Genomic DNA, 23,020 nt, shown 5'->3' with positions numbered 1-23,020 from the left:
TGTATATAAGTACTGGTGACCACAAAATATATTTAAGGCTATTTGCTGTATATGCAGTTCTATCCAGCATGTAAACATCTCTCTCTTAAACAGAACTCCACATTAGTTACACTGGTGCCCCCAAGCTTTTGGGAACCCTCATCACCATGTCCTGTCCTCATCACTCCCTGCCTACAGCAGCACTCTCATATCCAACTGTGCACCATCTTATAAGTCTCCATCACAGACTTTACACTTTCCAAGTTCAACAGATGTATAGAAGAGACTCAGCATTAGCATATGCTAATTGCCTCCTGTTCCTTATTAAAGTCACCCTACAGGAAGCAAATGCAAATTGCTGTCTTCCATATTTAAGGCATGGTCCCAAAGACCTTGTTATGAAGTCATTAATCTTCAACTTTCATTCTGTCTGTTTCCAGTACTCAAATTCTGATTGAAACAGACTATGATACTATTTCCCCATGCTGAAATTTATTACCAAATAATTCACATCATTGATCTAACCAAGGTAACAACCAGCCGAGAACACCAATTTTTAAGCAACAAGGGTTTAATGATTATCACAAAAGTTAACAAAAGGATTCCTATAATCCTTGCAAAAATATGTTTGCTCACGACTCTTATTCAAGAAGAGTTTTGAAGAGTCCTACAAGCTGTTTTCTCTGTCTTCCAAGGCTATAGCCCCATCACCCTAATGATGCTCTTTTTTTATCAGAAGATTATGCTAGCCATGGCTAGTATCTTATCTAAGTAATCCCCCAGTGCTTGACCAAGGCTAAAGTTGTGCTAAGGGTATGCAAAATGTGCTCTGCTGAGGAATAAAATACATACCATTTGGAAAAAAAAAAAGGGAGCAGCAACTGCGCTAAGGAATGATTAGTAGCAAATGTTTATTTTCCTGCAACACAAAGCAAAGCAGAAGCAACAAAAAAACTTATTTGGTAAGAGCCCTTGTTAACTACCAGACTGAAAGATGATTCATATGCGTATTAACAATAGATACAAAATCATGAGGATGTCTGCTCAAAAAGCTCGTGTGGTCAATGAAATCAGCAGGACAGGTCTTTGCTGAGAATTTGGATAAAGCAAAAGTGAAGCTGGTTGCCTGTTAAGGTGATTGTGTGCCTATTTCTTCAATCCTTTCAGCCTTCTTGAAGTATAGGATAGAGGCATGCAGGGAACAGCCCTGGTGGGCAAGGTGAGAGGTGGACATAGCCCAGCATCTTCCCATCAGCTCATTTCAATCAGTGGACTCCATGAAGGGCAGAGAAAACAGCGGTGGTTCCTCAATCTCTCAGCTTCTATGTATAACCCATAATTCTTCTCTGGACGACCGTCCCCAAGAAGTTTGGTCCAGTGGCTACGCATGCATCTGATGACTAGCACATACCTAAGGCTCAGCAAAAACCTTTCAAATGAACGTGTTGTGGTAGGCCAGCAGAATGCTCAGAGCTTAAATTGCTCATCTCCTCACTTCTCATGGTCCGGTCTTGCCAGTCCTGCTGTATAGCAGGCAACATAGTGCAGACTTATCAAAAAAACTTCATGCTGTGAAGCTGGGCTCCACAGAAAGGGCAGAGCCACCTTGCCCCTTCCCAGCCCTTGGGCACCATTGGGGTAGCACACACCACCTCACCCCAAAAGATAGCCTCACTGAGCCTAAACAAGCTCTCACATCAAGAAAAGGAAAGTGTACCTCTTATTCTCTGCGCAGCTCACATTGCACAGAGCTTCTCTTCACCTTCATTCCAACATTGTTCCTCCTTAAAGGAAACAGAAATTTCCTTATTTTTGCAGTTAAAGAAACAGAAGTGTGTAAAATCTGCGAGACATAGTTGTTCTCTTGGGCACTTTTTGAAGACTTTTCAAAAATGTTCATTTTTGTAATTTGATTCCAGACAAATGCAAAATTCCCTAACACTTTTAAAACACAAATGAGAACCAATGCAACGAGCAACGGTAATATTTGGCATTTGCTTCTGCTTGATTCAGCAGATCTGACAGCCAGAGAGCTTTTCAGATCTCTATTTTGAACAGTTTGGCTAAGACTAGACTTCCTCAACATAGCATTCACTGGTTTTCACTGTTAATTTTACAGTTCCTTTATCTCACTTTTTCAAACCATGAGCTTTTAAAGTCTAATTTAGACACACAAATGCACTAATTTGTGCTTTTAAGATCTATCCTCTGAAAAGTACCAAGCATGACTATTTCAGACAGTAAGAGAAGCTGCTCCAAAACTCCTGAGGTCTTCAGTACTTAAGGAGATTGCATTTTATGGTAATACAAGGAAATTGTTATTACAGACCTACATCATTTCCTCGTGTGCACAGACCCCTAATTACAGCATACACTCTGTAAGATTGCATGAGACACAGCATATTTTGGAGTGGCATCACAAATTTGGCTTTCTTTGAGGACAGACTACACTCTAGAGATAAGTTTCATAAAGAAATTTAAAATGATAAGAAATTTTTAAACAAATACGTATATATAACTTGCTCTTTATCTACTGTAATACACGCAAGGAGCATCTAAATAGTCGTGAGTATTTCATATTCCTCTCTGCACAATATATACAAAGAGATTTACAGATATTTTTGCCAGCTGCAGGATACAATTCACAAGAAATGCCCCGATACTCTTCGGCAGCACAAGCATAACCCCATTTTTCTAATGTTTCCAGTTAGTCTGTACACAGCCTCTTCCTTAGATAAGAAGGTTACTCTTGCTCCTGCAGAAGTTCAGCCTGAGGAACAGGGAGCAAAATCTTATGCGTCACGAACCACCAGGCATTTAGGACTGAAAACATCCAGCGTTAGGCAAGCTGCTCCCCTCTCCCTTTATCTGTAAGCACAGGCATTTTGAAAGCGCCTATCTGCCCTGACACGTCCTTCAAAGGAGAGCAGTATCTTACTGCTCCAAAACCCAATGACGAAGGCCTCTACCCCTCTGAGATAGCTATCGTTCCCTTCCTGTGGCGAGGCCCATGCGGACTGGTGATCGCGGCCCGCAGCACCAGGCTGTACAGAGTTCCAGATGTGGCCATGAACGCAGCCATGCAAGTGACACGGGGTGTTTCCCAGCTCTGAATGCAGATTGCTGCGTACAGCTACATGCTTGTTTACTTGACTGTGATCCATATTTAGACATGTGTACTAGCGTACAACCCTGAGCTGTTTATGAAAACAAAACTTCTGGTGAATGTGGTGGGCATTTGTCCCCCTAAAAGCTCCACAGCAGTCATTTCCATCTATTTAAATCATTATCATAAAAAAAAAAAGGAAATATAGAAAATAAGAGGGAGAGCCCTTCTCAGACACTCTGCTAAATTTGGTTCAAAGATCATTAATAGTGTTTTTTTCTGAAATCCTTTAAAACTGTTCAGATGGTTTATACAGTAGAGACAAAACCTCTCAAGAAGAAACAGACTGCCAGGTACTAAAACTCATCCTTACCTGTTTCTCTATAGAGGGGAAATCTGTCTTCATGACTGTAGCTTCTGTCCTGCATTTGGCTACGTTATGTTCAACCCAGCATCTTTTACAATTCTTTGTTTTCTTCCTTAATCTTAGAACCAACTCAATATTCATTTACTTCTACAATTTCTATTTGTATGGCTTCTCCAGGACCCCTTGTGAGAACCTAGCTTTGTACTGGACATAAAGGGGGTTTCTCCACCATTTGCAAGAAAAATGCTCAGATAAATCTGGTTTATCAGGCACCCACGTGTCAAAAATGTGGTATATTAATAAAATTCTCTCAGAAATGCTGGTTTTCAGAAACTTGTAAAATAGTCTGCTAGATGTCAGTAGTATTGCCATTACATAACTCTGAGAACTTTCCAAGTGCTGCATCACTTAGAATACAATAAAGTCACTGAAGTTCAGATGCTAAGAATACAAAGTGACAAACCACTCTTAACTGACCGGAAAACAACCTCATCATATATATTAAATGATATAAGCATATTTTCTATTAAGTTAACCAAATTAATAAACAGCATTGAAGAAGTCACATGTAGGCAGCATGAACTTTTGTATGTCAAAGTTACTGTGATAACTGGATAACCTGGATTCATAAAAGAGAAGACAGTGAGATGATTTAAACAAAATCTCAGAGGGCTGTGATGACTAAGCCACTTCAGAAGTTTCCTAAAACAATTCTTCTATTTCTTTACAGCGCATAACTAGAAGATCATACAAGAGCTGGAAATCACAAATCACTGAAGCCTACTAGGTTAATTTTACACGTGTGCCGAAACAACTATTTTGTCATCTTTACTCTTCAGTTTCTCAAAGTCATGCCAGGAATGGGGTTGCCAAAGAACAGGATTAACAGCATGAAAGCTACACTTAGAAGGGGACTGCTGAAGATGTCATGTTAGATAATCACCCTTTTGAAAATGGGTTACTGACACAGCTCATTTAAAAAATAAGTATTACCAGTATAAACGCAGAAATACATCAAAATGTTTTGAAATTCACTTCCAAAATGCATGTAGGAATAATCCAGGCTAATAAGCAGTAAACATTAAAAACTGCATTACTTTATTAACAGCAGAAACAACATGTGCATAAGCACTTAAAAAAATTAAAAAATTCAGCAGAATGAGAAGCATGCTTTCTTACATTTTGCCATCTTTTTCTTAAAATTAACACTTGATACCTAGAGCACACTCACTAGGCAAACACAGGGACTCCTAACCGAGCGGGGACTAAAAATGATGAGAATGCCAATGTGCCCTGAGAACATGCTTGTTCACTGATACGCTGTGATCATCTCCCCCTTCTTAATTAACACCTATATTTGCCACAGAAACCAGTCGCAGCAGCACCTATTTCAAAGGTGTAGTCAATCTGAAGTTCTGCCTGGTGCTTCTCTGGTCCCGGGATCAAGGCAGGCAGGATCACTGCTCCCCAACATGGTGCACCACCATGTGGCCCTGGCTCCCACCTCTGACAGCGTCACCATGGGGACAGCTTCTGAGACTGAGGCCGCTCACCCGCCCATTTGCAGGGCTGGCCTTTTAAAAGTCAACTGTCTGACGGGGCAGTGACCAGATCGAGTCACAGTTATACAAGAAGCAAGGAAATATTATGCAAGACCACAGGAAGTCAGAGGAGACAGTATTCTGGGCAGGCCTGGCAAGGAGTCTGTGTGAACTCCAGCTAACAAGCAGAGCTCGGTCATTGGCGCCAAATTCAGCAGAGAACATTCCCAGTGCTGCAAAGGATAACACTCCCCATGTTTTTGCCAGTGGGCTGTCGTCCAGGACGCCATGTACCTGATGAGATGCAGATAAACCCAGGTCTTATTTTTCGCCAAGTCTTCATTTATTTTTAAGATTTGGAGCGTATTTTTGTTCGACATTCGTTAGAAGTGGCAAATGGTTTGTTTTCATGGCTTGGCTAATAGACCACTTCTTCTTATGCTCCCTATAATTTCACCTACAATAAGCAACCTACAAAGAAAACGTGTGGCAGAAGTCTCACTTTTTCCATGCATTTTGCCCATCTTCATTTGAATGTATCCTGTGAACAGGATATGTGAGGGTCCTGGATTCCTCTTCCCTTGGCATTTTGGAATGATCGCTGCAAGCGGACTTGGTGCAAATAACATGACACCCACCTCTCACACAATTACACTACTTCAATCTGTTTCCATGCAGAAAGTAATTGCTAGGATGTTTTTTTCATTTTTTTTTATTTTTATTTTTTATTTTTTGAGAACTACTTCACCCAGATTTTACTTGAAGAAGATACCAATTCAAGTGCAGCAAACTTTGTCTCCAAAACAAAATTGTCTGTTTGGAGAAACTGGCCTCAATTTGGTAAATATTCATCACCTCCATACATGAGTCTGGAGAAGTTTCATGGTTCATTCTAGGACCTACCTTCAAAACATCAATGATTTGATGTGGAAATCTGTTTTGAGATTTACACACACACTTCCAAATAAGCAGTGCAGCATGTAAAGTATTACACAACACAAAACAATTACCAATTGTGATGAGTGTAGACAAAGCATTCTCAGGAGAATCTGTTTTATGTTTGTAATCAACCACCTAAAAAACAATAGGGCTCTCCTTCCAGCAAATATATAGTACAAACAAAACCCAAACAGTACTGCAGCCTTGATGGGGGAAAAGATTCTGAGAAGTATAATAGATCTCCAGCAGATATGAATTGCCATCAGCAATGAACTGATTTAAAAAGTTTTCCTCATTACCTTCCCTTATGGGAACAACAAACATACCTAACTCTTAACATGAGATTCCCGTCTTCCCCATGGTTCACACATGAAAAGGTTCCCATATCCTAGCACTTTTGCAAAAATAATTAAATGAACACTGCAGCAACACAGGAAAGTGAAAATGTTACCAGTGACAATGGCTTCATTGTTACTTTAATATAACAATGTCCAAAATTAATCATGAACCTGACAGTAAATACCAAATGCATACACAGTTGGACCTCTCCAACCAAAACAGATCTTCCTACAGCCAGACCCAAAGCTATCAATGCTCAGGAGTTTCTCCAGTTGAAGACAGCAATTCCTTTCCAGAACAAAGAACTCCATATGTACTGTTCAGGTCTTGATTCAAACTCAAATTGAAAGTTTTAATCTGGCCAATGTAAAACATTCTGCACTCTCAAATGTTAACATTAAAACATTATCACATTTGTCCAAAACTGGGTAAGGCTTAAACACATGAATACTCAGAAATGCTGAGGAAAAGTATTCTATAGGCATCTACCTCAAGCAAATATTTCATGAATTTTGAAATGTCACTGGAGTTACACTGGTAAATAATTCTACAAAGTTGTTCTGTAAACTAATGTGCAAGCATAATCATGCTTCTCACAGTTCTGCAAAATGCTGATGTACTTCAGTATCTGTACCACAGTTCACTGCAAGCATGAAGCTGGCTGAAGTTGCTGCCACTGGGAAGGGAGAAAAGAGGACCTGGGCAACTACAAGCTGGTGAACTACAGTCTCAACTCTATGTCCGGGAAACCTATGAAGCAGATCCTCCTGGAAGATATGTTAAGGCAAGACAAGGAGGTAATCCAAGACATTCAGCACAACTTTAACAAGGGCAGATTGTGCTTGACCAATCCAGTGGCTTTCCATGAAGGAGTGAAAGCACTGGTAGATCAATGAAGGGTAACTGCTATCATCTACCTGAACTTTCATGAGGTTTCTGACATGGTCCCACATCACATCCTTGTCTCTATGTTAGAAATATATGGATTTGAAGGTTGGTCTATTCAGCCTATTTGGAACAGGTTGCCCAGAAAAGCTAGGGATGCTCCATCTCTGGAGGCCAGGTTGGGCAGCCTGATCTAGCAAGGTTGCAACTCTGCCCCAGCTACCTTCCAACTCAAGCCATTCTATGATTCTAATCACTAGCTGATTTCTATTCAAATTAAATTCTACACTGAAGTTTATTTTGATGACTGCCTTTCCAAGTAATTTAAAGGCAACATGCACCAGTCCAAAAATCATAACCTGAACTTCATGCATCCAATTCATACTCATCTACAACAAACCAAAATATCCCTACTACCACAAGAAATAAAGCATTCACTACTTTTGGGATGAAAGGGGAGATGTTTTGGCTCTCAAAGCATAACATAGAACCCAAGGGAATGGCATGGAGCTGCGTCAGGGGAGAATCAGATTGGGTATTAGGAAAAAGTTTTTCATCAGAGAGTGACAGAGTACTGCAACAGGCCGCAGGTCACAGCCCCAAGCTGCTGGAGCTCAAGAAGCATTTGAACAGTGCTCACAGACACAGGCTTTGAATTGTGGGTGGTGCTGTATAAAACAAGGAGTTGGACTTGGCAATCCTTAGGCTCCCTATGATATGGGATATTCTATGACATCCCTAGATCTATATATATCTCTTTATTTTCCCGTGGTACAGTATTTCATATTTCAGAGATTCACTGCAAGTCTTCTAACAATTCCTGGCATGTGAGCAAACTAAATACTTTCAACACTGCGTATTAAAATAGATTTGCACATTAAACGTTTCCTTCTATAACTTTGAAAATCAGAAGTTACTTCCTACACAAATAATTATGTAAGAACTGATTGTTAGTCCACTTTTATACTTACTTGAATGCTTAACCACATTATTTACTTAATCCACTACTTAACTGAGGTAAAAGCCAAGCGTACTGACCATGAAGTTCCATTTAAAGAGGGACAGAGATTCACACTTCAAAGTTTATCTTATTTTCTTCGAATGAAGTTTCACAAAAGTAGTATGCAGAGAGCTCAGACAGGAACTGAACTCTGTTTTGAAAGAAGTTCTATGGTTCTATGTACATAGGCTGCTCCAGAGGTGACAGCTCCTATTTATATTCATGGAAACTGCAACAGATATAAAGAGCAGACCAACACTATTTGATAGAGCAAATTCTCAGCTAAAAAAAGACTGTTTTTCAGCACACTCACTGCCATTAGCTGTGCATTTTTGCTATCAGTGAACAATAGCCTGCATGCCATGCTGGTAAAAATCTGCTTGGCCATCCAGAACTTGATTTGTCTTTCATGCTGCTGTCACAACTACACCACCCACTGCCTCACTTTGCTCACAGTCATAAATGTTCAGCAAGCGCCAGTGAATGTCAGTGGGTGCAGATTTTCTCCTTATGGAGGAATTCAATGACACACCTTTGCTTAATAGGCACTTCCATGTCAAATGCCATTTTGTCAGACTGCCACCTGCTGCCATCTGTCATACAGCAACAAAACATAATGTAATATTGGTAGGAAGGTTCAACCTATACTGCCATAGCACCAACATCCACCTCTGATGCCATGGGTCAACCTGATGAAACTGGAGGCACTACTTTCAGAGCAGCCTTCATAGAGTATCAGACTTCAGGATCTAGAGTTGTTTTGGTATAAAAACACAGCACTCAATCTGCTATGTAAGGTACAAATGCAAACTAAGAAACCCAAACTAAGGAGCACACATCCCAGTACACAAATGACTCAGTAGGTTCACTCCATGGCTGTAACTTATTCAAAATGCAATGCAACATGAAATCGTTTTATACTTGCACTGCATTCATTACACTGACTCCCTCCAATGGAACACTTTACGATGACTTCATGCTGGCATGATTTGCTCTCAAAGTTTTTAACAAGTCAAGTGCCAGACACCCTTATCATTCAGCTTTGTCTCTAGCTGGACCACTGTTCCACATCTGCCATCCTTACTCCTGAAATCTTTACTGTGACCTGCAAAGCAGACTTTGCTCCCTGCAGCATTCTGCTCATTGTATAAGCACCATCTGTCATCCTTAAAAAAATAAATAAATAAAGCCCAGAAAGTAAAACTACCGGTCACTGCAGTTCATGACTCCATTTTCGAGAAGCTGGCATTGTGTTATGCTCTGTTTATGGTGTTTAGTTTTGTGGGGAGAGGGGGTGGAAGTTTTTCTAAGCTTTGGCAAGCAAAGAGACAGGAGTGGTGCTGCACAGATAACGCGGCTTCTTGCTTTATCTTTTTTTAAGGCCTGCTTTATATGCTTCACAAAGCTGCCAATAAAAGCCTGTACAAAACATTATGGTTTTCTCACTTTCTTCCTCACCCTCAGAAAAGCTCCTGCTCCCTTCTCCAGGCCTGTCTGCCATGCACAGGCAGGAGAACCTTATTCTGAGTTTAGACCACTGGCCCACAGCAGGAGCTTGCTCATGCTTACCAGCACTCCAGGCTGACTCTATAATTCAGCACTGCTCTCCCTCCATTGCAGCTCCCAGCTCAGAGCAATGGAGACCAAACAGTTGCTGTTTGAAGTGCTGCCAAGCCCCCAGTCTGTGAGGAGCTCTGGTTTTTGCGCAACAGCTGAATCCTTCTTTTTGTCGTTGTCACGCTGTTGGGCTGCTCACCTACCCACATTGTGAGGAAATCTGAAGGAATCTAGGTGTTTATCACCTTCCAGACACGTTCTGGGCTGTATAACTCCCTGCCCCACCACCTCATCTCCTGACCTGCATACTGATCTCATATGGCAGAAGGGTTCAAATGGAAGGTGACGTAAACGAGGGCTTAGGTCACACGTCAGCATATGGGTGTAACCCATGTATTGAGGGATAACATGTAGCGGTGCAGTAGAGAAAGCTAATAGCCAGGAGTCAAGAGATAACCTAGCTCCCTTCATTTGACAACCACCTGTTTGAGTGTTTTCAAATCAGGTTTATCACATGAGCTTCTTTCTAAACACAGCTATGGCACTGTGTGGGGCCTGGAAATAGAAAGCTCTCACTTCAGTAAGTTTACAGTCTAAATAAACAAGGGTGGAAGGAAGGATGTAATACCAAACCAGACTAGGGAACAAGGACCGATGACAGAGATCAGCCACCCTGGCCAGGCTATACTACCTATCCACTGCCCACTCCAGTTGGGCCTTCAGAGAGAGCATGGTACAGAGAAGGGAGAAGCCAGAAGAACCTGCAGAGGTAATATTCACTCTCTCAGCAACCTCATGCAGCAATCAGCTCTGAGTGCAGAGAACCGGCACTAGAGATGGAATTAAAGAAAAAAACCATTCAGCTTAGCTGCACATTATGTTGTGCTTTGGCCCAGGTTCCCCGTTCCAGAGAGGCTTTGTTCAGGCCAGTTGTGTGGTTAACAAACAAAAGTAGGGTTGAGGGGGTTGTTTTTTTCTTAAGTGCAAAATAATGGGCATTTCGAAACGCCAGCATTAAGTTTCCTTCGAGTTACCTGCACTTGGTTCTGTTCCACTTTCAGGTCAGCACATGCCTAAGTGAATAGGATAGTCCCTCGTGTGAATCACTGGGAAGGCAAACACAGCTTTGCTGTTATGCAAAAGCCAGTAGCAGAGTTAAGACAATTTAAGGAAAGGATGTTCTCATAAAAATGTCCCTTTGATTAGTAATGGCAGTAACACATCCTTCAAATCATTTTCAGGAGGAAAAGAAAAGTAGAACTGAAGTTATTAACTGTAACTGATAACCTTACACCTTTAGCACATAAACAGCCTGTCCTCAGCTGGATCAAACAATCAGAAAGACACTCCATCAGTCAAACAAGTATCTCTCCAAATCACTCATGCTCAAGTGCAGCAGTTAGCTGCTGAAAACAATAGAAGGAGTCCACACGTTTTCTTTAAAACGTAAGTAAAGCATTAAGTAAAGACCAGACACCGTCTTCTTTAACAGGTAGGGGAGGAAAGCAAAGGAGGAACTGGTTTCCTTCTCTGTAACTGAAATTCTCTTACTTTGCTGTCATAAGTTGGCTAATTCCATCTCTGTGCATTCCTCGAGTCACTTTGAAAGGACAACGGGAAAAGAGTCATGCCAGTCTGCACGGGGAGACAGTTCGAGTAGAAAATCCCAAACCCAGGGATCCTTGTGAGGTCTCCTTCATGACAGAGATTCTCTTGAAGAAGGGGTGGGAAAAAACAGGGGCAACTAGAACTAGCAGTGCTCCCTGCTTGTGTGAGAACTTCTTACATTTGTAAAAAAAATCGTGGTCCAAATACAATTAAAAAAAAAAATTGTTCTCAGCAAAATTCATATCAACTTCGAAGACAATGCTCTCCATAATTATGCAAGCCTGATACTAATTTCATTGACATCACCCTACAAATATCTTATTTTATCATAGAAGCATATGAAAATCCAAGTAGGAGCAACAACACATAGCATCAGAAGATCTTCTGGTATTTGCAACAAGTTTTAGATACAAAGTCCATGACAGTTCGGTACATTCATAGCAACATTCTGCATTTAACTATGTAAAAATTCAGACAGGTTTTGTTTTTGTTTTTTTTCCTAGTGCTTGCTAACGCCACACAGATCTTTGAAGTATTGTGACAACAAGTAGCCAGTAGCACCAAGAATTTACTCACAGAGAGGGTAATACAATGGTGAATAGACAGCGCTAAAGGACCAACAACAGCTGCTACAATGTCCGAAAAACAATGACTGAATGGGGCTGCTTTGTAGTTTATCATACAAATGCAAGTGCGAAGACACCAGCGATACCAAGACTTTAAGTACCACTTTATGGCATTAAAGACTTTAGATATGCTAATGACAAAAAGAAAAAAAAACGAAAAAAAAAACCCAACATAGAGAATGTTCTTTAAGCACACTTCCATCACCTTTAGAAAAAGCCCTTCATAACCACGAGACTTCATGCTCTGTACAGTTTATTATCTAACCAATATTTGCATCTTACAAACGCGTTTTAAAGAAAAAGCACTATATAGTAACTTCTGAACTCTGAGACGACTTGATGCAAATTTTACAGTTCCTAATGGATTCTTTTCTAGTATTAAGGTTTTAAGAAGTGAACAAACTTATGTCTTTGCATTGGGTTCTTAAAAATGCAGTAATTCAACAAATCACCTTCTATATATAATATAGTTCACATTAAGGGACTCGGAACCTGACTGCCTACAGAAAACACATGTGCAAGGGCAGTGGTGGATGTTACCTACTAGAATCAGCACATTTCAAAATATCATTGTGTCTGTTATTGAAAGCAACAGCTTTCGTGGGAAAGACAAACATTTCCACCTCTCACCATACTCGGGCAGGTTTTCAAGAACATGACTCTAAAATTATCAGTCCTTTGAGAACAACTGAGTTTGAAATTCAGCAACTTTTTTAATTTTTTTTTATTTTTTGCGGTGGTGGGGGTGTCATGTCTTCTCTTCCATATTTTGACTTTCCCATTCGTAACATCATGAGCTGCTGATGTAGACTCAAGCGTGGGGGTGTACCTTTACTGCTGTGATTTCCACTATATTACTGTTTTTAAAAAGCTGTTCCCATAACGGAAGATAGAGAAGACATTTGTCATCTACAAGTCACTCTTCCTGCTTAAACCAAAGAAAGTTGAATATTTTCATTGGACCCAGTAACTTGTTTGAGTAATTTCCAGTTCTGATGGACTGAGTTTGTTCTGAGTTCAAAGCCTCAAGTGACAGAGGCTCCATCAGTAGCCTAGAGGGGACATTTTAGTATTTTGGTGTAGTGGATAGACTTAAGAGAGTCTTCCTGAAAGGAAGGCAGGAACTCAATTCGGTTTAAGTCGCTAAAACAGACTCACGCATGTCTACCTCGGCTTTCAGTGGGAAAAAAAAAAAAAAAAGGAACACAAACTTAAAAACAAATAAATCAAATAAAATTCCAGAAAAATGTCTTCTATTTTAAAGAAGGTGAACAATACCTAAGTCTCATTCAGACTAATTAGATGACGACTACAGTGCAACACAGGAATTCAGACAGCTTGTTAAAGTGAAGTGAAAGGTAAAATGTTTCAGCACTCTCCAAATGTTTTGACAGTTTCTCAGTCCCACCTCTTTATTCTAGTCTAATATCAGCTCTCACTTCCCCCTTGGATAGTTATTTTCCAAGAAAATATTTTACAGTAGACTTGAGTTTTAAAAACGTGCACATCTCCACCAAGTACATCTACAGCTTTTCTAGTTTTTAGTAATCCATTTTCAGAAACTTTTATGTTACATTTTGTCTTTATTTGCCTAACTCTAACTAATGTACTTTGATATACTACAATACAAATAACAAACATTTACAGTAGATTAAGTTCATTTTTCAGCTATTCCAAATGTTTTCTAAATGATCCTGGTAAACTTATTGCACATACACCTCCAGACTGCTTGTTATCAAGTGCTGAACGTTACACCCACATGATTCATCTATATGGAGAGCTGCTCAGTTTTAAAATAGGAAGAAAAAAAAAAACCCTCCCCATTCTCTTACTATTTTTAGCCTCTCATTAGATAATAGTTTCCTGAAATAAACAAATGAAAAAAAGAAAAAGAAAGAAAGAAAAGGATCATTCTGTATATATTCTAGTTCTAAAACATGGTAAAATTTTGTAAAAATACTTGTCCATGTGCAGTGATTCGTATCCAGCCGCAAAGGGATGCTGCACTGCTTCTTGAGCTTTCTATCCCATTGGAGCTGCAGAGAAGGGGAAGAAAGCAACAGGGAGCAAGTAATTTTTTAGAAGAAAAAATACAGATAAGTATGAGGCAGATAGCGGAGAGTACTCTGGCACACAGTACCACTGGCTTTTCTGTAGAAGAAGCAGTAGGGAAACCCACTGAGCAGCTCAGTAGCAGGCAAGATAAATGAGTTACCAATGAGGTTCATCCTGTACCCCAAGACAGATACAGAACCAGAGCTGGATGTGTGACAGCCATGCCAGTACCATCCCCCAAGTCCCACCACAACCATCATGCTGTGCCCCTGAGTTCTTGGGATGACCCTTGTCTAGATTCAACAAGACATCTGAGATGCTACATGGGTCATGGGCACGCTGAGTGGCAGGTCAAGAACATCTGTCTTATGGGGTGTGATGGCCAACAGAGCAGTCTCCTTCAGCAAGGAAGAGCTAGAGTTATGCTAGCACAAAAGGGGCAGCACAAATGGTTTTTTGAGACCAAAGAAATTTAAGCAAGGTTTTACAACAGCCCAGATCAATAAGAAATAGTATCTTCTTCCCATTGTGTATTTGAAGGTGTCTTTTATCTCGCAGATCTGAAGTACAGAAACAAGTACTTGTGCAGAAGTCATCACTCTTAAAATCACATTTGTTCCACCACAACTGTAAAATAAGCACTGCCTTCATAGAGAAACAGTGGGTGACCTAATCTCCACTACTGCTAGCTGGGGAAAAAAAAAAGAAGAAAAAAAAAGCCAAGAAGACATTTAGTTGCTGTGAATTATCATAAGATCTTGGTGGGGCACTAACCCTTAAGCTTACTGACAATATAATAAGGAAACAAACAAAAATATCCCAGCTATATACCTCATCAACAGACACAGCTGGGCTGTGTCCACACTTTGCAGCCTTTGTGCATTCTGGCCAGGTTTGAAATTTGTGTAGGTCGCTGGTGAGGTTGAGGGACAGGCCTTAAGATTTGGGGGAGAGGCACAGACAAGATACATTTATAGAAATGTGTTTACTTCTGCAGCTTGTTTGAAACACCAGTAAATTGCTGAGATCGTTATGAAAAAGTCAGTTTGGTTCTTCAGAGATGCGATAAATACTTGACATTTTAAATACATGCTACTATATGTTTACTTGCTTGAAAGCAGATCACTACACAACAATTACACAGCAGGATGAAGAAACATTTTTAACTAGGAGGGCACATTTCAACATATTTGTTTTAGGAATGAAAGAGAAAAGTGCTAAGGATCTCTACTACCCTGTTTTAGTCCCGCCACGTGGAAGCAGAAACAAAATAAGAAAGTCTTTTTTCCCCTCTGCACAGATGCAGAGAAGTTATTCATAAAGCTGCAAAATAAGCCAGTATTAATCACACACCCACAGGCTCACATAAAACATTTGCAAGTTTTCTGAATTTTTTCAACAATCTTTTTGGAGGCAACACCCTAAACATTCTAATCAAAGAAAACTGCTGATTCCACATATTCAGGCACAGAGGAGGGGGTCAAGAGCAGGGCACCTCTGACTGAGGATCAGATGTAAAATTCAACTAAAGCAACTTTGCTTTTTGCCTGGCAAAACATTTGGTGAGTTTCCATAGAATGGAATACTGAATATCTGTCGTGTCATGTAATGCAGTGGACAGAGGAGCATAATGGATATTTTATCCTACTCCAAAGTCTTTGTAATAACAGTCAAGTAAATTAAATAACAAGTCTAACTGCTATAAGACCTAAATAGCCATATTTAATCAAAATATATTATGGCAGCTTTTGTTTAAACCATGTTTTCTAGAGCTAAATAAAGACAAAAAAAAAAAAAAAAAAAAGAACCAAAATCACAATTAGATTTGAACTTGAGAAGTAAAAAGCATAATTAAATGAGAGTTACTTTGGAACATTATTTATCAGCCAACTGGCCTACTCTGCTTCATTGAACTACTTTCCAAAGACACAGCAAAATACAGTTTCCTATTTTACCTACTTCAGAAAGAATCCCCATGAAAAGTAGCCCTTTAAATCCAAGAAGGCAGTAATTTTCTCCTATATAAGCAGTCAAGATTTAACACTGAGCAGATAACTATTACGTTGCCTTTCAAGCAAATGGAGCACAAGGCTGACAAACGAGAATTAAAAGTACCAGCAGCATACTAGCCACACTTCTGTCTAGTTTAAAAAAAAGATTCTGTCTACATTGAGGCAGGTACTGTGAGTAAAATTATTTATAAGTGCTAAGATACATATATACATGGCACTATACATATTGGTGAAATTAACAGAAAAGTATCACTGGATTTCACAATTAGCTTGAGAGAAACAAAACCATTCCATATATCCAAATTATTTTTAATTTCAACCTCTTCTATCACTGTTTATTTGTCTACTCTAATGCTTTTTCCAATTGAAACTACAGTGCATGTTTCTATACCATTGCACAAGTGGTGCAACAGATTTACTTATTAAACCCCAATACAGTACTTAGCTCTTCACAGAGTAAGTTATCTTTGTACAGTACAGAAAGTTTAACCAGTGTTTTTGGAAAAGGTACACTGAAATTTGACACAACATCAGAATGTCTCTATCGACCCTGAACCTCTAGGTGAGGGACAAGGGAGCAAAATCCACCCTACTGTTAGACTAGAGCAAGTCAGAGACGGCTTCATGAGGCTGAATGTGTTCAAGTCTATGGGGACAGATGTGTATTCAGTGGTTCCAAAGGAATTGGCTGATGTGGTTGCCAAGCCACTCTCCATCATATCTGAAAAGTCACAGCTGAGAAGTTAAGTCCACAATGACTGGAATAAGAGAGGAAAAGCTGCTCTGAGTGAGCCAGCACAGCTCCACCAAGGACAGATCATGCCTGACCAGTCTGGTGGCCTTCTATAATGAAGTGATGACATCGATGGACAAAGGAAGGGCAACTGATAATGCCTACCTACATTTGTGCAAGGCCTTTGACATGGTCCTGCATCGCATCCTCATCTCTAAATTAGAAAGATTTGGATTTGAACCTAATCCATTCTATGATTCGTTATACTATAGCCTCTTCTTTGCAAACCAGTTCCTTTTTTTTTCCTCCCTAGGTAACAGGAATTCCAAGTTCTGTTGACATCACTGGCCGTCAAGACTGCTTCCATGATACTACATTCTAGGAACCGTTTGCTATCATCAACAAAATTATTTACAAAATTCTTGCAGATATGACAGTCAACTTCTAGAGAATGTGATTTTACAGTTGTCTGCAGATAGATCAAGTTTTGTCAAGCAGTTAAGTAATCAAAACTTTCTATCCACACTACACCCTAACAGCATACATGTAACATGTCTTAGATATGACCCAGGAACAAAAATACTAAAGAGTTTATGAATCTATCATTGTAAGATACACTAAAGAAAGGCAGATTTTTGGTACTCTTGATGAATCTCTTAAACTAGCAGCATAATCCCCAAATTTCTATTAACGAATTACACCAATACACAATATGTTCCCAATGATCCAAATAGGGTAAATACAATAGAAAACAACCAACAACAGTAGGAGAAGCATAGACTGCTAACTTATTCCCAAGATAGGTGCTGAACAAAGGAAAACCAACCCATGGCATCAGTGCAAAGCACAAAACCTGAGGAGTCCAGATATCTTTGGGAGGGCTGCACACACCAGGAAGCACTCACACTGCACACCAACACTTGCAGTGAATACCATTCAGTCCTCATTAACCTCAAACACTTCAGTTCTGTGATGAAAGCTCCAGGAGCTTTCCAAGCACACCAGGAAGCCAAGTCAGAGGTCAACACAACCTATTACATGCCATTGCAGGCAGAAGCAGATGTACACACCTGTAGCCTAGCATTCCTCATTCAGCCCTTGGACTGCCCTCCGGTAGAAAAGCGTCTGTAGAAATACAACAAGGGTGGTGAATACAGAAACCAGAAGGACAAAAATGTCACACTCGAGACTTCTCAAAGTAGTGGCAATGTCATTGCCAATATGGATGTATTACTTTTCAATAAGAACTTCTTGGACATTTATGATCGCTGTAGCAAGCCTCCAGCTCAAGTGTCTATTACTGCTTCACCCCCTTCCAAAGGGAACTAAAAATTGATCTGTTTTGAAATAGAAGGAGAAGGGGAATTTGCTGGACCTCTCCAGCTGATAACTGGGCTACAGACAGAGAACACACCAGCAGGAAACAGTTCCAGCTTCCAAAGTTAATCCACAATGCAGGACAACACTATAATGTATAGAAGTGATGGGGATTAGAAGGCAAGATCTGTTGGTCCCACTCCAACATAGCAGCACAAGTCCAGTCACTCCACAGTTGAACTGATGAGTATGGAGCAGCCACAGTCATTCAAGAAGACCTGTGCAAGATGAAATGCCTACCTTTATGGTATTGAGATGAAATCCAGACATCATATTGTTAACATTCAATGAACAGATTGTTCATGGGCAATTTAGGAGATTACATCTCCTTTTGATAACTTCAGTAAGAAAAGTTGTAGGGCAGATGTTAACGCAGAAGCGCTCAGGAGTAAATTAAACACAAGAGCTATGCATGAGGAAAGACTGAGTAACAACAAAATTTGAAGTTTTTTTGTTATACAGTTGAGTAATCTCTGCAATAATCTGCTAAGAAATGTGTTCAAAGCTCCATCTTGAAGTATGTACTGAGCAGTTTACAAGAATATAAGGAAGCATCTATACAGGCAAGTAGATGATCTAATCCATCGTCATCACAGCGTAACAGATAAACAAGAGGCAGTTATCTGACAACCCTGACCTACCTTAAAACAGAAGCATACTGGGTGCTATAAAACCGAGACTGTGTATTTCCTGAAAGCTGCAGTTTAACACCTTGGTGCATCCAAGCACTCGCATTTCCTGGCATCCAAATTCATCCACTAGAAAGCAAGTAGCTACCTGAGCTCTGGAGCAGGGGCTGTCAGGACCATTTCCTCATTGGAAGGAACAGCCAAGAGTGATTTCAGCTTGGCAGAATCACTTTCTTGAAGAAAAGACGAGTGGAAACTGAGGCACAAATTGTGTCGTTAGAGGGCCTCAACATCTAGTAAAGCCAAATGTGAAAGAGGAATCGAAAGCAGCCAGTTATTTAGACAGTGACTGTGAGGAATCTCATTTGTCACTCTCTGGAAATGAAAAAGTTAAACAGATTTACACAACATTACATCCTTTGGGTTATAATACAGACTCCTTTTGGGCTCCAGGTCCAAAACAGTAACTTGATATTACGTGGGAACTCCTATTACAGAATCTCCATAAGCTGCAAAATTGGTTTATTTCTCATACTACTAGAAAAATACAGAAAGTTCCAGACAACACAGTTATAAAGTCCAATCCAAATCGTGTATTCTACTCAATGGCACAAGAGTCCTGAGTTTGGTCTCAAACTCTTCTCAAACATACACTGCTGTCTGTACAGAGCAGTTCATTTAACAAACCACCCAATCCTAACAAAATAACACGGTACCTCAAATTAAATTTACAAAAACACATGACAACTTAATAATTTAAAAATATACCACTATATTCTTTAAAACTATCCTCATTAAATCGAGACTTATTTATTGATAGTCATTGTGCCTAAAAATAATCATAAACACAGTTGTTTTCTTTTTTCTCCCCACCCTTTACTGTTTAATCAAATTGATTTTTACACTTTTACTCATCAGTTTCCCAGACTTTCTATTTAAGACCGTGTAGATAGTGTTCTAATTTTGCTAAACTGAAAATAATAATGGTGTTAATCTCGACTCGTTTTAAAGGTAAGGAACGATCACAGTAATGTTAAATATGCTACAATGCTCGTTCCAGGGAAAACAACTGCTCTTTCTCAATGACAGACAAAGCTCCAAATGAGAACCTGAGGATGCTCTTCAACTTAAATGGCCCATTAAAAGAATCAAAGATTATCTTCCACAGAGCATCTGTTTAACACTAAGAGAACTGCTCTTCTAAACATATGTCCCAGAGTTGCCTGCAAATCCGGTAAACCAGATTACCACCACCACCTTTTTTCCCTGAAATCGATTTATAAGTGCCATTAGCCAGTCAGGTTAGAGTTCCAGCTGTATATCTGGATAGAAATTGAGCGAATAACACAACTGTTGAACTCAAGGTAATAAATCTATTCCATCGTAGTGAAAAATAAAGAAAATATGCCCTTTGCTTTAATACGCTGCAGGGTGCTCCCAGGCTGAGGTACATATTCGGACAGCCAGAGAGACACAGGCACGGTATCTTAAATCATTCATGTGATACCCTCGCAGTTCTTTCACAAACATCAATTTACACAACAATCCCATGAGCCAGATAACAACTGTAAGCCTACTTCGCAGAGAGACAGAAAGCTGTCACTGGAATGTCACAACATTTACGGAAAATCGGGGACAGAGCAGGGATTAGCAATCAAACGCTTAGCCTTCTAGTCTGTGAAGTTTCTACACTACAAGAGCACTTCAGCGTGCTGCACTGCAACCTCAGGTACCACTTACCCCCCTGACAATGTGTCAATGTACGCTAAACCCAAAGAGTTTGAGCGTCTCTCATGAAAAGAGGCGATACAATGAAGGCATGGAGTGTGCCTATATAGAGAACACTGCTGCTCCAATCCTTATAACCCCTATAAACTCCTTCAATGCTTTTTTTTTTTTTTTATAAGCACACCTTACCGTACTGCAATTATCTCTCTACAACAAAAGAAGACTCAAGGCGCCCACGTTTTATGCTCTGCACAGAAGTCTGATGCCCAGAACAAAACATGCTGAAGATAATAAACTAACTGTAATCCGTTATTGTTTGAGAAACTGAAACGGGCTGCATGGGAAATACATGGGATGTACGACGATCGCTCCCCCTTTCCACGGTCACAGACTGACTCAATAAAAAAGCAGCCTTTCTACAAACCCAAACCAGCGTTTTGTGCATCATCAGCTGGAAGGTGCACATGACAAAAAACGAGATAAAATTCTTACTGGGCAAATCACATCTTTATGAACACAATCTACAGTCAGAACAGAAGCGCAACCTGAGCCAATAATAGAAGCAGCCTTGTGACTGCCTGTTGTAGAAAACAGGCTCAATAAACACCCTGTCGTGAGGCTTCGTGGACCTTTATTCACTCGCGTAGCGCTCACCCATACGAATCGTGCATGGGCTCGGAGCCACGACGGGACCTCGGGGTCACAGAGTTTTATTTTGACGGAAAACACTCCGAAGCGACTACAGAAGCGCGTTAAGTCACTGTTACTCCTCCGTAGAATAGCTTACTGGGGTAAAAGGGAGGCGGCTGGCCGGCCCCGATCCCCGGCCCGCCCCGAGAGCTGCCCGCCGGGCTCCGGGCTCGCTGCTCTAGAAAACGTGCGGGCGCACCGGGCTCTTTCCGATCGAGTACCCGCAGCACTTGGCGGCCGCGGGGATGTGCTGAATGAAGTTTATCGGGCTACAGTAGGATTTGCATAGGTTCGCGCGGCGTGCCAACTGCCTCTAGGCAAAAAAGGGACGAAGCGCGTTTAGCTATAAAGATGCTCCCCGTCCACTCGCACCCTGAGACGCGACAGAAGTCCTTAACCGAGCGGCTACAATCGACGGCAAACCGACGCGCCTCCGCGCTCCCAGGTGCACCTGCCCGGGCGGCCCCACAGCGGGCTGCGGCCGGGCCCCTGTCCCGCGGAGCCCAGACTCCTCCGGGCCGCGGCCCCACGCGGGACGGAGCGGTCCGAGCACCAAGCCCGCGGCCCCTCACCTCTTCTTCTCCTTGTCAGCTGTCATCGCGGCGGCGGCTGCCGGCTCCTGCGCCGCCTTTCGGGCCGGGGCGGGCTCAGCACCTGCCCGCGGGACGCGGGGCTCCGCGGGCGGCCGGCCGGGGTCGGCTGGGGTCGGAGCGGCCGGCTGTGCCGGGTCGCCCCCGAGGCGGGCGTACAGTCTCAGAACACTGCCGAGGATTGTACGGCCCGCCCGGGGGAGGCGGCGGCGGCGGCGCGGCGGGCGGGAGCGGCTCGGCGGCGGGCTGCGCGGCTCGGCGCCGCCCGCAGAAAGTTCTCACTTTAAACCTTGGGCCGCCGCCGGCCGCGGAGGCAGGGCCGGCCCCTCCGCCCCGGCCCCGGTCCCGGCCCGGCCCCGCCGCCGCCGCCAATGGGGGCAGCCGCCGCCGCGCCCGGCCTCCCCGCCCCCGCCCGGCCGTGGGGCTAACCGAGCGCCCGGCCCCGGGATTGCTTGCGCCCCTTTCCCCTTTTTTCCCGACGTATTTTATTTCTTTGCCATAATAAGACGTCTTTAGCCCGGCAGCTCCCTGAGCGTCCCGCCGACGCGGAGGGAGCGCGGCCGCACCTGCCCTGCCGCGGCTGAGCGAGGCGGGGACCGCCCCGACCCCTGCGTGGGAAAAGTGTGCGTGTTTAGAAAGCGTTAGAAATAAGAAAAATAAAAGAAAGGAAAGCGACGAAACAACGCGTACTGCTGGCACCCGTCTGTATGGGGCTGCTAGCTGCAGGGCAGGAGCGGGGCTGCGCTGGGACCGGCTCTTTGGACAGTGTTGTTTTCTACATCAAGCAGCGTTCCTGTTATTTAAGCTTTAAAACTCGGCTATTGAAATACAGCGAGGCATGAGCTGCAGCGAGCAGGGCTACAGCTCATCCCAGCACCTGCTACACAACACGCTGTGGGGACAGTACAAAAACCTGAAGGTTCTCTTGCTTGTACCAATGCAAATGCTGGACAAGGCGTGATGTGGACTTTTTTGAGATTATCTTTCATCACCATACAGAGCGCAGTCTTATCCTCGCGTTTTCTAATGCGTGCCTTACATTTTTCCCATCTCAAACCCAAACACGCACTCTTGCATGAAGCTGTGCCAGCTTTCTCATGCTTCTGGAAAATGGCAGTCTGCAGACCAACTGAGCCCAGCTAGATACTGTCCCTGGTCATTCAAATGGGAGCCGTTTCCCTGTGTCATATCTTAGGCCGTTTTGTTTACAATGGGTCAGAGGTTTGTTCTCTTTTATACCATATGGATGTTTAAAGCAA

At 41.9% G+C, this 23,020-nt stretch overlaps 1 protein-coding gene across 1 annotated transcript in view; it reads right to left on the bottom strand.

The window, feature by feature from the left end:
- EPAS1 (endothelial PAS domain protein 1) overlaps positions 1 to 22,035 on the bottom strand; it is a 77,919-nt gene extending 55,884 nt beyond the window's left edge. Inside the window, exon 1 of the mRNA XM_065754813.1 lies at positions 21,744 to 22,035. Coding sequence (XP_065610885.1) covers positions 21,744 to 21,769 — 26 coding nt within the window. The 5' untranslated portion in view covers positions 21,770 to 22,035. The remainder of the gene's footprint in view (positions 1 to 21,743) is intronic.
- Between the last annotated feature and the right edge of the window lie 985 nt (positions 22,036 to 23,020).

The sequence above is a fragment of the Cyrtonyx montezumae genome, unplaced genomic scaffold (assembly GCF_038088225.1).
Source record: "Cyrtonyx montezumae isolate F1298 unplaced genomic scaffold, pur_monq_1.0 scaffold_0, whole genome shotgun sequence".
Classification (NCBI taxonomy): Eukaryota; Metazoa; Chordata; class Aves; order Galliformes; family Odontophoridae; genus Cyrtonyx; species Cyrtonyx montezumae.
This window is presented reverse-complemented; position numbering and strand designations above follow the sequence as displayed.